At 40.8% G+C, this 16,925-nt stretch overlaps 1 protein-coding gene across 3 annotated transcripts in view; it reads right to left on the reverse strand.

The window, feature by feature from the left end:
* Nucleotides 1–16,925, reverse strand: part of tmc6b (transmembrane channel-like 6b) — a 55,139-nt gene that overhangs the window by 1,538 nt on the left and 36,676 nt on the right. For all 3 annotated transcript variants that reach the window (XM_090195363.1, XM_090195364.1, XM_090195362.1), the window contains exons 17-21: nt 5,303–5,378; nt 5,000–5,133; nt 4,020–4,196; nt 3,718–3,796; nt 127–225 (exon numbers count right to left, since the gene is read on the reverse strand). In XM_090195363.1, the coding sequence (XP_090051489.1) occupies nt 127–225; nt 3,718–3,796; nt 4,020–4,196; nt 5,000–5,133; nt 5,303–5,378 (565 nt within the window). The remainder of the gene's footprint in view (nt 1–126; nt 226–3,717; nt 3,797–4,019; nt 4,197–4,999; nt 5,134–5,302; nt 5,379–16,925) is intronic.

The following is a 16,925-nucleotide window of genomic DNA, read 5'->3' on the forward strand; positions in this document are numbered from 1 at the left end:
TGGGAAGAGGACAGGAGAACATGGTCAGAAATGTGAGCCAGGAAAAATTGGGCACAAAGGAATGCATGCAGCCATGCACACACACTCTCCTCCTTCAGGCACAAACTCTCTCTCTCATACACACACCTGACTGGCCTGACTGGTGAGTCTACGAGGGGAGAGGGGTCGTTTCTGCTGGTGGATGGCCTGGAGACGAGTGATCAGGAACTTCTTATCCTCCCCCTCCTAGAGACACAATGATACAGGTCACCAGGGAACAACTGTAGCTGGCCATTAACACCTTATACACAGTGTTAGAACACTCCATTATCACATTATACACAGTGTTAGAACGCTCCATTATCACATTATACACAGCGTTAGAACACTCCATTATCACATTATACACAGTATTAGAACACTCCATTATCACATTATACACAGTATTAGAACACTCCATTATCACATTATACACAGTATTAGAACACTCCATTATCACATTATACACAGTATTAGAACACTCCATTATCACATTATACACAGTATTAGAACACTCCATTAACACAGTGTTAGAACACTCCATTAACACATTACATACACAGTGTTAGAACACTCCATTATCACATTATATACACAGTGTTAGAACACTTAACACCTTACACAACACTTAATTAACACCTTATACACAGTGTTAGAACGCTCCATTATCACATTATATACAGTGTTAGAACACTTAACACCTTACACAACACTTCATTAACACCTTATACACAGTGTTAGAACACTCCATTAATACAGTGTTAGAACGCTCCATTATCACATTATACAGTGTTAGAACGCTCCATTATCACATTATACAGTGTTAGAACACTCCATTATCACATTATACACAGTGTTAGAACGCTCCATTATCACATTATACAGTGTTAGAACACTCCATTATCACATTATACACAGTGTTAGAACACTCCATTATCACATTATACACAGTGTTCGAACACTCCATTATCACATTATACACAGTGTTAGAACGCTCCATTATCACCTTATACAGTGTTAGAACACTCCATTATCACATTATACACAGTGTTAGAACACTCCATTATCACATTATACAGTGTTAGAACACTCCATTATCACCGTATACACAGTGTTAGAACACTCCATTATCACCGTATACACAGTGTTAGAACACTCCATTATCACCGAATACACAGTGTTAGAACACTCCATTATCACATTATACAGTGTTAGAACACTCCATTATCACATTATACACAGTGTTAGAACACTCCATTATCACATTATACAGTGTTAGAACACTCCATTATCACCGTATACACAGTGTTAGAACACTCCATTATCACCGTATACACAGTGTTAGAACACTCCATTATCACCGAATACACAGTGTTAGAACACTCCATTATCACCGAATACACAGTGTTAGAACACTCCATTATCACCGAATACACAGTGTTAGAACACTCCATTATCACCGAATACATAGTGTTAGAACACTCCATGACAAGTTAAGTGGTTGTATACAGAGTGTTGAACGTACATTTTCTACATTGACATTTGAGTAATTTAGCAGACACTCTGATCCAGAGAGACTTACAGTTAGTGAGTCATTTAGCAGACACTCTGATCCAGAGAGACTTACAGTTAGTGAGTCATTTAGGAGACACTCTGATCCAGAGAGACTTACAGTTAGTGAGTCATTTAGCAGACACTCTGATCCAGAGAGACTTACAGTTAGTGAGTCATTTAGCAGACACTCTGATCCAGAGAGACTTACAGTTAGTGAGTAATTTAGCAGACACTCTGATCCAGAGAGACTTACAGTTAGTGAGTCATTTAGCAGACACTGATCCAGAGTCATTTAGCAGACACTCTGATCCAGAGAGACTTACAGTTAGTGAATCATTTAGCAGACACTCTGATCCAGAGAGACTTACAGTTAGTGAATCATTTAGCAGACACTCTGATCCAGAGAGACTTACAGTTAGTGAGTCATTTAGCAGACACTCTGATCCAGAGAGACTTACAGTTAGTGAGTCATTTAGCAGACACTCTGATCCAGAGTCATTTAGCAGACACTCTGATCCAGAGAGACTTACAGTTAGTGAGTCATTTAGCAGACACTCTGATCCAGAGAGACTTACAGTTAGTGAGTCATTTAGCAGACACTCTGATCCAGAGAGACTGACAGTTAGTGAGTCATTTAGCAGACACTCTGATCCAGAGAGACTTACAGTTAGTGAGTCATTTAGCAGACACTCTGACCCAGAGACTTACAGTTAGTGAGTCATTTAGCAGACACTCTGATCCAGAGAGACTTACAGTTAGTGAGTCATTTAGCAGACACTCTGATCCAGAGAGACTTACAGTTAGTGAGTCATTTAGCAGACACTGATCCAGAGAGACTTACAGTTAGTGAGTCATTTAGCAGACACTCTGATCCAGAGAGACTTACAGTTAGTGAGTCATTTAGCAGACACTCTGATCTTACAGTTAGTGAGTCATTTAGCAGACACTGATCCAGAGTCATTTAGCAGACACTCTGATTCAGAGAGACTTACAGTTAGTGAGTCATTTAGCAGACACTCTGATCCAGAGAGACTTACAGTTAGTGAGTCATTTAGCAGACACTCTGACCCAGAGACTTACAGTTAGTGAGTCATTTAGCAGACACTCTGACCCAGAGACTTACAGTTAGTGAGTCATTTAGCAGACACTCTGATCCAGAGAGACTTACAGTTAGTGCATTCATCTTATGATAGCTAGGTGAGACAACCACATCACAGTCATAGTAAGTACATTTTCTCTCAATAAAGTAGTTATCAGCAAAGTCAGTTTTCTACAGGTACTTATTTACTACAGTGTTATTATGACAGTACTGTAATAAAAGGAGGTGAACGTTTGCTATCTGGATAACACTTATGAAGGGTTAAGTCACACTTATGAAGGGTTAAGTCACACTTATGAAGGGTTAAGTCACACTTATGAAGGGTTAAGTTACACTGTTATGAAGGGTTAAGTCACACTCTTATGAAGGGTTAAGTCACACTGTTATGAAGGGTTAAGTCACACTGTTATGAAGGGTTAAGTCACACTTATGAAGGGTTAAGTCACACTTATGAAGGGTTAAGTCACAATTATGAAGGGTTAAGTCACACTGTTATAAAGGGTTAAGTCACACTTATGAAGGGTTAAGTCACACTTATGAAGGGTTAAGTCACACTGTTATAAAGGGTTAAGTCACACTTATGAAGGGTTAAGTCACACTTATGAAGGGTTAAGTCACACTGTTATAAAGGGTTAAGTCACACTTATGAAGGGTTAAGTCACACTTATGAAGGGTTAAGTCACACTGTTATAAAGGGTTAAGTCACACTTATGAAGGGTTAAGTCACACTTATGAAGGGTTAAGTCACACTGTTATAAAGGGTTAAGTCACACTGTTATAAAGGGTTAAGTCACACTTATGAAGGGTTAAGTCACACTTATGAAGGGTTAAGTCACACTTATGAAGGGTTAAGTCACACTGTTATAAAGGGTTAAGTCACACTTATAAAGGGTTAAGTCACACTTATGAAGGGTTAAGTCACACTTATGAAGGGTTAAGTCACACTGTTATGAAGGGTTAAGTCACACTGTTATAAAGGGTTAAGTCACACTGTTATAAAGGGTTAAGTCACATTAGTATTGTATAAGAGAGTTGAGAGACGTTACATTTTCTATTTGCTCCTGCAGCAGACTGATAATCTTCCTCTGTCCATCCACCACCTGGGTGTTGAAGTACATCACTATCCTGAGAGACACAGAGAGACAGTATGAAAACACACAACAACCTTCTCCTTTACAGAGATACTGACAGAAATGATCAAAGCAACCTGACGGAACTTAGTTTGTGTCAAATCCCTCAAGCTCTCATCCTAACAGAGGTTCTCCACCATGTAGCTGTGAGCTCGCTCAGTCAGACAGACAGACAGATTCTCTCTATGTGTGTCTTTACACCGGTGTGTGCAACTCACAGGAAGATCCCAGCAGCGAGGAACAGAAACAGAGGGTTCTCCACTATGTAACTGTGAGCCCAGGCTAACCAGGCCAGGTTAGGGTTGTGTGTCTCCAACTCCTTCACCCACAGCTTCCCTGACTGGAACATAGTGGACAGGCTGCGGAACGGACCGCATGACTCAGACGGACGGATACTGGAGGGAGAGAGATTGATATACTATGTTATCTATGTGGATAATGTATATTGACTGGAACATAGTGGACAGATACTGGAGGGAGAGAGATTGATATATTGACTGGAACATAGTGGACAGATACTGGAGGGAGAGAGATTGGTATACTACGTTATCTATGTGGATAATGTATATTGACTGGAACATAGTGGACAGATACTGGAGGGAGAGAGATTGGTATATTGACTGGAACATAGTGGACAGATACTGGAGGGAGAGAGATTGGTATACTACGTTATCCATGTGGATAATGTATATTGACTGGAACATAGTGGACAGATACTGGAGGGAGAGAGATTGGTATACTACGTTATCTATGTGGATAATGTATATTGACTGGAACATAGTGGACAGATACTGGAGGGAGAGAGATTGGTATACTACGTTATCTATGTGGATAATGTATATTGACTGGAACATAGTGGACAGATACTGGAGGGAGAGAGATTTATATACTACGTTATCCATGTGGATAATGTATATTGACTGGAACATAGTGGACAGATACTGGAGGGAGAGAGATTGGTATACTACGTTATCCATGTGGATAATGTATATTGCAGGTATGTGTGTGTTCAACATCTTCAGTGTGTGTTCAACATCTTCAGTGTGTGTTCAACATCTTCAGTGTGTGTTCAACATCTTCAGTGTGTGTTCAACATCTTCAGTGTGTGTTCAACATCTTCAGTGTGTGTTCAACATCTTCAGTGTGTGTTCAACATCTTCAGTGTGTGTGTTACTGACATCTGTCCATCTCTCCTTACCTCCACATGGTGTAGCTGACACAAACAGCAGCCCCCAGGAAGGAAGGGCAGCAGAGGAGAGTGATGAAGATGGTGCTCATCTGACTGGCCCTATAGGGCTTCCTAGGGGACTGGCAGTTCATCATCACACTAGTCTGGTGGGGGGGGGGGGGGGGGGGGGGAGTGAGAGACACACACACACACACACAGAGAGAGACAGGGTTAAAGGTCAGTTGACATTCAGTTGTAGTTGGATAGTAATTCGTCTACATAGTCCAGTTACCAGTATGATCATGGCAGTGATCAGAACAGAGGTGTACCTACCTGCTTCATGTAGAAGAGAAGCAGTAGTTTGATGATCTGTACAGCAGGAAGCAGAGGAGTGAACAACACCCCCAACCTAAACAACACAGACATGATAAAACATCACTACAACCTCCACAACACAGACATGATACAACATCACTACAACCTCCACAACACAGACATGATACAACATCACTACAACCTCCACAACACAGACATGATACAACATCACTACAACCTCCACAACACAGACATGATACAACATCACTACAACCTCCACAACACAGACATGATACAACATCACTACAACCTCCACAACACAGACATGATACAACCTCCACAACACAGACATGATACATCATCACTACAACCTCCACAACACAGACATGATACAACATCACTACAACCTCCACAACACAGACATGATACAACATCACTACAACCTAAACAACACAGACATGATACAACCTCCACAACACAGACATGATACAACATCACTACAACCTCCACAACACAGACATGATACAACATCACTACAACCTCCACAACACAGACATGATACAACATCACTACAACCTAAACAACACAGACATGATACAACATCACTACAACCTCCACAACACAGACATGATACAACATCACTACAACCTAAACAACACAGACATGATACAACATCACTACAACCTCCACAACACAGACATGAGACAACATCACTACAACCTCCACAACACAGACATGATACAACCTCCACAACACAGACATGATACAACCTCCACAACACAGACATGATACAACATCACTACAACCTCCACAACACAGACATGATACAACCTCCACAACACAGACATGATACAACATCACTACAACCTCCACAACACAGACATGATACAACATCACTACAACCTCCACAACACAGACATGATACAACATCACTACAACCTCCACAACACAGACATGATACAACATCACTACAACCTCCACAACACAGACATGATACAACATCACTACAACCTAAACAACACAGACATGATACAACATCACTACAACCTCCACAACACAGACATGATACAACATCACTACAACCTAAACAACACAGACATGATACAACATCACTACAACCTCCACAACACAGACATGATACAACATCACTACAACCTCCACAACACAGACATGATACAACATCACTACAACCTAAACAACACAGACATGATACAACATCACTACAACCTAAACACAGACATGATACAACATCACTACAACCTAAACACAGACATGATACAACATCACTACAACCTCCACAACACAGACATGATACAACATCACTACAACCTAAACAACACAGACATGATACAACATCACTACAACCTCCACAACACAGACATGATACAACATCACTACAACCTCCACAACACAGACATGATACAACATCACTACAACCTAAACAACACAGACATGATACAACATCACTACAACATCACTACAACCTCCACAACACAGACATGATACAACATCACTACAACACAGACATGATACAACATCACTACAACCTCCACAACACAGACATGATACAACATCACTACAACCTAAACACAGATATGATACAACATCACTACAACCTCCACAACACAGACATGATACAACATCACTACAACATCACTACAACCTAAACAACACAGACATGATACAACATCACTACAACATCACTACAACCTAAACAACACAGACATGATACAACATCACTACAACCTCCACAACACAGACATGATACAACATCACTACAACCTCCACAACAGACATGATACAACCTCCACAACACAGACATGATACAACATCACTACAACACAGACATGATACAACATCACTACATCACTACAACCTCCACAACATAGACATGATACAACATCACTACAACACAGACATGATACAACATCACTACAACCTCCACAACACAGACATGATACAACATCACTACAACCTCCACAACACAAACATGATACAACATCACTACAACCTAAACACAGACATGATACAACATCACTACAACCTAAACAACACAGACATGATACAACATCACTACAACCTAAACAACACAGACAAGATACAACATCACTACAACCTAAACACAGACATGATACAACATCACTACAACCTAAACAACACAGACATGATACAACATCACTACAACCTTCACAACAGACATGATACAACATCACTACAACCTAAACAACACAGCCATGATACAACATCACTACAACCTAAACACAGACATGATACAACATCACTACAACCTAAACAACACAGACATGATACAACATCACTACAACCTTCACAACAGACATGATACAACATCACTACAACCTAAACAACACAGACATGATACAACATCACTACAACCTCCACAACACAGACATGATACAACATCACTACAACCTCCACAACAGACATGATACAACATCACTACAACATCCACAACACAGACATGAGACAACATCACTACAACCTCCACAACAGACATGATACAACCTCCACAACATAGACATGATACAATATCACTACAACACAGACATGATACAACATCACTACAACCTCCACAACACAGACATGATACAACATCACTACAACCTCCACAACACAGACAAGATACAACATCACTACAACCTAAACAACACAGACATGATACAACATCACTACAACCTCCACAACACAGACATGATACAACATCACTACATCACTACAACATAGACATGATACAACATCACTACAACACAGACATGATACAACATCACTACAACACAGACATGATACAACATCACTACAACCTCCACAACACAGACATGATACAACATCACTACAACCTCCACAACACAGACATGATACAACATCACTACAACCTAAACACAGACATGATACAAAATCACTACAACCTAAACAACAGCCATGATACAACATCACTACAACCTCCACAACACAGACAAGATACAACATCACTACAACCTAAACACAGACATGATACAACATCACTACAACCTAAACAACACAGCCATGATACAACATCACTACAACCTCCACAACAGACATGATACAACATCACTACAACCTAAACACAGACATGATACAACATCACTACAACCTTCACAACAGACATGATACAACATCACTACAACCTAAACAACACAGACATGATACAACATCACTACAACCTCCACAACAGACATGATACAACATCACTACAACATCCACAACACAGACATGAGACAACATCACTACAACCTCCACAACACAGCCATGATACAACATCACTACAACCTCCACAACAGACATGATACAACATCACTACAACATCCACAACACAGACATGAGACAACATCACTACAACCTCCACAACAGACATGATACAACCTCCACAACATAGACATGATATAACATCACTACAACACAGACATGATACAACATCACTACAACCTCCACAACACAGACATGATACAACATCACTACAACCTAAACACAGACATGAGACAACATCACTACAACCTAAACACAGACATGATACAACATCACTACAACCTCCACAACACAGACATGATACAACATCACTACAACCTAAACACAGACATGATACAACATCACTACAACCTAAACAACACAGACATGATACAACATCACTACAACCTCCACAACACAGACAAGATACAACATCACTACAACCTAAACACAGACATGATACAACATCACTACAACCTAAACAACACAGCCATGATACAACATCACTACAACCTCCACAACAGACATGATACAACATCACTACAACCTAAACACAGACATGATACAACATCACTACAACCTTCACAACAGACATGATACAACATCACTACAACCTAAACAACACAGACATGATACAACATCACTACAACCTCCACAACACAGCCATGATACAACATCACTACAACCTCCACAACAGACATGATACAACATCACTACAACATCCACAACACAGACATGAGACAACATCACTACAACCTAAACACAGACATGATACAACATCACTACAACCTAAACACAGACATGATACAACATCACTACAACCTAAACACAGACATGATACAACATCACTACAACCTAAACAACACAGACATGATACAACATCACTACAACCTAAACAACACAGACATGATACAACATCACTACAACCTAAACAACACAGACATGATACAACATCACTACAACCTAAACACAGACATGATACAACATCACTACAACCTAAACACAGACATGATACAACATCACTACAACCTAAACACAGACATGATACAACATCACTACAACCTAAACAACACAGACATGATACAACATCACTACAACCTAAACAACACAGACATGATACAACATCACTACAACCTAAACACAGACATGATACAACATCACTACAACCTAAACAACACAGACATGATACAACATCACTACAACCTAAACAACACAGACATGATACAACATCACTACAACCTAAACAACACAGACATGATACAACATCACTACAACCTTCACAACAGACATGATACAACATCACTACAACCTAAACAACACAGCCATGATACAACATCACTACAACCTAAACACAGACATGATACAACATCACTACAACCTAAACAACACAGACATGATACAACATCACTACAACCTAAACACAGACATGATACAACATCACTACAACCTCCACAACACAGACAAGATACAACATCACTACAACCTAAACACAGACATGATACAACATCACTACAACCTAAACAACACAGCCATGATACAACATCACTACAACCTCCACAACAGACATGATACAACATCACTACAACCTAAACACAGACATGATACAACATCACTACAACCTTCACAACAGACATGATACAACATCACTACAACCTAAACAACACAGACATGATACAACATCACTACAACCTCCACAACACAGCCATGATACAACATCACTACAACCTCCACAACAGACATGATACAACATCACTACAACATCCACAACACAGACATGAGACAACATCACTACAACCTCCACAACAGACATGATACAACCTCCACAACATAGACATGATACAACATCACTACAACACAGACATGATACAACATCACTACAACCTCCACAACACAGACATGATACAACATCACTACAACCTCCACAACACAGACAAGATACAACATCACTACAACCTAAACACAGACATGATACAACATCACTACAACCTCCACAACACAGACATGAGACAACATCACTACAACCTAAACACAGACATGATACAACATCACTACAACCTCCACAACACAGACATGATAGAACATCACTACAACCTAAACACAGACATGATACAACATCACTACAACCTAAACACAGACATGATACAACATCACTACAACCTAAACAACACAGACATGATACAACATCACTACAACCTAAACAACACAGACATGATACAACATCACTACAACCTAAACAACACAGACATGATACAACATCACTACAACCTAAACACAGACATGATACAACATCACTACAACCTAAACACAGACATGATACATCACTACAACCTAAACACAGACATGATACAACATCACTACAACCTAAACAACACAGACATGATACAACATCACTACAACCTAAACACAGACATGATACAACATCACTACAACCTAAACACAGACATGATACAACAACACAGACATGATACAACATCACTACAACCTAAACAACACAGACATGATACAACATCACTACAACCTTCACAACAGACATGATACAACATCACTACAACCTAAACAACACAGCCATGATACAACATCACTACAACCTAAACACAGACATGATACAACATCACTACAACCTAAACAACACAGACATGATACAACATCACTACAACCTAAACACAGACATGATACAACATCACTACAACCTCCACAACACAGACAAGATACAACATCACTACAACCTAAACACAGACATGATACAACATCACTACAACCTAAACAACACAGCCATGATACAACATCACTACAACCTCCACAACAGACATGATACAACATCACTACAACCTAAACACAGACATGATACAACATCACTACAACACAGACATGATACAACATCACTACAACCTCCACAACACAGACATGATACAACATCACTACAACCTCCACAACACAGACATGATACAACATCACTACAACCTAAACACAGACATGATACAAAATCACTACAACCTAAACAACAGCCATGATACAACATCACTACAACCTAAACAACACAGCCATGATACAACATCACTACAACCTCCACAACAGACATGATACAACATCACTACAACCTAAACACAGACATGATACAACATCACTACAACCTTCACAACAGACATGATACAACATCACTACAACCTAAACAACACAGACATGATACAACATCACTACAACCTCCACAACACAGCCATGATACAACATCACTACAACCTCCACAACAGACATGATACAACATCACTACAACATCCACAACACAGACATGAGACAACATCACTACAACCTAAACACAGACATGATACAACATCACTACAACCTAAACACAGACATGATACAACATCACTACAACCTAAACACAGACATGATACAACATCACTACAACCTAAACAACACAGACATGATACAACATCACTACAACCTAAACAACACAGACATGATACAACATCACTACAACCTAAACAACACAGACATGATACAACATCACTACAACCTAAACAACACAGACATGATACAACATCACTACAACCTAAACAACACAGACATGATACAACATCACTACAACCTAAACAACACAGACATGATACAACATCACTACAACCTAAACACAGACATGATACAACATCACTACAACCTAAACACAGACATGATACAACATCACTACAACCTAAACACAGACATGATACAACATCACTACAACCTAAACACAGACATGATACGACATCACTACAACCTAAACACAGACATGATACAACATCACTACAACCTAAACAACACAGACATGATACAACATCACTACAACCTAAACAACACAGACATGATACAACATCACTACAACCTAAACACAGACATGATACAACATCACTACAACCTAAACAACACAGACATGATACAACATCACTACAACCTAAACAACACAGCCATGATACAACATCACTACAACCTAAACACAGACATGATACAACATCACTACAACCTAAACAACACAGACATGATACAACATCACTACAACCTAAACACAGACATGATACAACATCACTACAACCTCCACAACACAGACAAGATACAACATCACTACAACCTAAACACAGACATGATACAACATCACTACAACCTAAACAACACAGCCATGATACAACATCACTACAACCTCCACAACAGACATGATACAACATCACTACAACCTAAACACAGACATGATACAACATCACTACAACCTTCACAACAGACATGATACAACATCACTACAACCTAAACAACACAGACATGATACAACATCACTACAACCTCCACAACACAGCCATGATACAACATCACTACAACCTCCACAACAGACATGATACAACATCACTACAACATCCACAACACAGACATGAGACAACATCACTACAACCTCCACAACAGACATGATACAACCTCCACAACATAGACATGATACAACATCACTACAACACAGACATGATACAACATCACTACAACCTCCACAACACAGACATGATACAACATCACTACAACCTCCACAACACAGACAAGATACAACATCACTACAACCTAAACACAGACATGATACAACATCACTACAACCTCCACAACACAGACATGAGACAACATCACTACAACCTAAACACAGACATGATACAACATCACTACAACCTCCACAACACAGACATGATACAACATCACTACAACCTAAACACAGACATGATACAACATCACTACAACCTAAACACAGACATGATACAACATCACTACAACCTAAACAACACAGACATGATACAACATCACTACAACCTAAACAACACAGACATGATACAACATCACTACAACCTAAACACAGACATGATACAACATCACTACAACCTAAACAACACAGACATGATACAACATCACTACAACCTAAACACAGACATGATACAACATCACTACAACCTAAACACAGACATGATACAACATCACTACAACCTAAACAACACAGACATGATACAACATCACTACAACCTAAACAACACAGACATGATACAACATCACTACAACCTAAACACAGACATGATACAACATCACTACAACCTAAACACAGACATGATACAACATCACTACAACCTAAACACAGGCATGATACATCACTACAACCTAAACACAGACATGATACAACATCACTACAACCTAAACAACACAGACATGATACAACATCACTACAACCTAAACACAGACATGATACAACATCACTACAACCTAAACACAGACATGATACAACAACACAGACATGATACAACATCACTACAACCTAAACAACACAGACATGATACAACATCACTACAACCTTCACAACAGACATGATACAACATCACTACAACCTAAACAACACAGCCATGATACAACATCACTACAACCTAAACACAGACATGATACAACATCACTACAACCTAAACAACACAGACATGATACAACATCACTACAACCTAAACACAGACATGATACAACATCACTACAACCTCCACAACACAGACAAGATACAACATCACTACAACCTAAACACAGACATGATACAACATCACTACAACCTAAACAACACAGCCATGATACAACATCACTACAACCTCCACAACAGACATGATACAACATCACTACAACCTAAACACAGACATGATACAACATCACTACAACCTTCACAACAGACATGATACAACATCACTACAACCTAAACACAGACATGATACAACATCACTACAACCTCCACAACACAGCCATGATACAACATCACTACAACCTCCACAACAGACATGATACAACATCACTACAACACAGACATGAGACAACATCACTACAACCTCCACAACAGACATGATACAACATCACTACAACACAGACATGATACAACATCACTACAACCTCCACAACACAGACATGATACAACATCACTACAACCTCCACAACACAGACGAGATACAACATCACTACAACCTAAACACAGACATGATACAACATCACTACAACCTCCACAACACAGACATGATACAACATCACTACAACCTAAACACAGACATGATACAACATCACTACAACCTAAACACAGACATGATACAACATCACTACAACCTAAACAACACAGACATGATACAACATCACTACAACCTAAACAACACAGACATGATACAACATCACTACAACCTAAACACAGACATGATACAACATCACTACAACCTAAACACAGACATGATACAACATCACTACAACCTAAACACAGACATGATACAACATCACTACAACCTAAACACAGACATGATACAACATCACTACAACCTCCACAACACAGACATGAGACAACATCACTACAACCTAAACACAGACATGATACAACATCACTACAACCTCCACAACATCACTACAACCTAAACACAGACATGATACAACATCACTACAACCTAAACACAGACATGATACAACATCACTACAACCTAAACACAGACATGATACAACATCACTACAACCTAAACAACACAGACATGATACAACATCACTACAACCTAAACACAGACATGATACAACATCACTACAACCTAAACACAGACATGATACAACATCACTACAACCTCCACAACACAGCCATGATACAACATCACTACAACCTCCACAACACAGCCATGATACAACATCACTACAACCTAAACAACACAGACATGATACAACATCACTACAACCTCCACAACACAGACATGATACAACATCACTACAACCTCCACAACACAGACATGAGACAACATCACTACAACATCACTACAACCTCCACAACACAGACATGATACAACATCACTACAACACAGACATGATACAACATCACTACAACCTCCACAACACAGACATGATACAACATCACTACAACCTCCACAACACAGACATGATACAACATCACTACAACCTTCACAACACAGACATGATACAACATCACTACAACCTCCACAACACAGACATGATACAACATCACTACAACCTAAACAACAGAGACCTGATACAACATCACTACAACCTCCACAACACAGACATGATACAACATCACTACAACCTAAACAACACAGACATGATACAACATCACTACAACCTAAACACAGACATGATACAACATCACTACAACCTCCACAACACAGACATGATACAACATCACTACAACCTCCACAACATAGACATGAGCACTTACAAAGCACATTGTTGTTGCAGGTGTAGGGTTGAGGCTAGGTGCAGGGTTGAGGCTAGGTGCAGGGTTGAGGCTAGGTGCAGGGTTAAGGCTAGGTGCAGGGTTGAGGCTAGGTGCAGGGTTGAGGCTAGGTGCAGGGTTGAGGCTAGGTGCAGGGTTGAGGCTAGGTGCAGGGTTGAGGCTAGGTGCAGGGTTGAGGCTAGGTGCAGGGTTGAGGCTAGGTGCAGGGTTGAGGCTAGGTGCAGGGTTGAGGCTAGGTGCAGGGTTGAGGCTAGGTGCAGGGTTGAGGCTAGGTGCAGGGTTGAGGCTAGGTGCAGGGTTGAGGCTAGGTGCAGGGTTGAGGCTAGGTGCAGGGTTGAGGCTAGGTGCATGGTTGAGGCTAGGTGCAGGGTTGAGGCTAGGTGCAGGGTTAAGGCTAGGTGCAGGGTTGAGGCTAGGTGCAGGGTTGAGGCTAGGTGCAGGGTTAAGGCTAGGTGCAGGGTTGAGGCTAGGTGCAGGGTTGAGGCTAGGTGCAGGGTTGAGGCTAGGTGCAGGGTTGAGGCTAGGTGCAGGGTTGAGGCTAGGTGCAGGGTTGAGGCTAGGTGCAGGGTTGAGGCTAGGTGCAGGGTTGAGGCTAGGTGCAGGGTTGAGGCTAGGTGCAGGGTTGAGGCTAGGTGCAGGGTTGAGGCTAGGTGCAGGGTTAAGGCTAGGTGCAGGGTTGAGGCTAGGTGCAGGGTTGAGGCTAGGTGCAGGGTTAAGGATAGGTGCAGGGTTAAGGCTAGGTGCAGGGTTGAGGCTAGGTGCAGGGTTGAGGCTAGGTGCAGGGTTAAGGCTAGGTGCAGGGTTTAGGTGCAGGGTTGAGGCTAGGTGCAGGGATGAGGCTAGGTGCAGGGTTGAGGCTAGGTGCAGGGTTGAGGCTAGGTGCAGGGTTGAGGCTAGGTGCATGGGTTAAGGCTAGGTGCAGGGTTTAGGTGCAGGGTTGAGGCTAGGTGCAGGGTTGAGGCTAGGTGCAGGGTTAAGGCTAGGTGCAGGGTTTAGGTGCAGGGTTGAGGCTAGGTGCAGGGTTGAGGCTAGGTGCAGGGTTTAGGCTAGGTGCAGGGTTGAGGTGCAGGGTTGAGGCTAGGTGCAGGGTTGAGGCTAGGTGCAGGGTTGAGGCTAGGTGCAGGGTTGAGGCTAGGTGCAGGGTTGAGG

The sequence above is a fragment of the Oncorhynchus mykiss genome, chromosome 13 (genome assembly GCF_057628025.1).
Source record: "Oncorhynchus mykiss isolate SJ-2025 chromosome 13, ASM5762802v1, whole genome shotgun sequence".
Classification (NCBI taxonomy): Eukaryota; Metazoa; Chordata; class Actinopteri; order Salmoniformes; family Salmonidae; genus Oncorhynchus; species Oncorhynchus mykiss.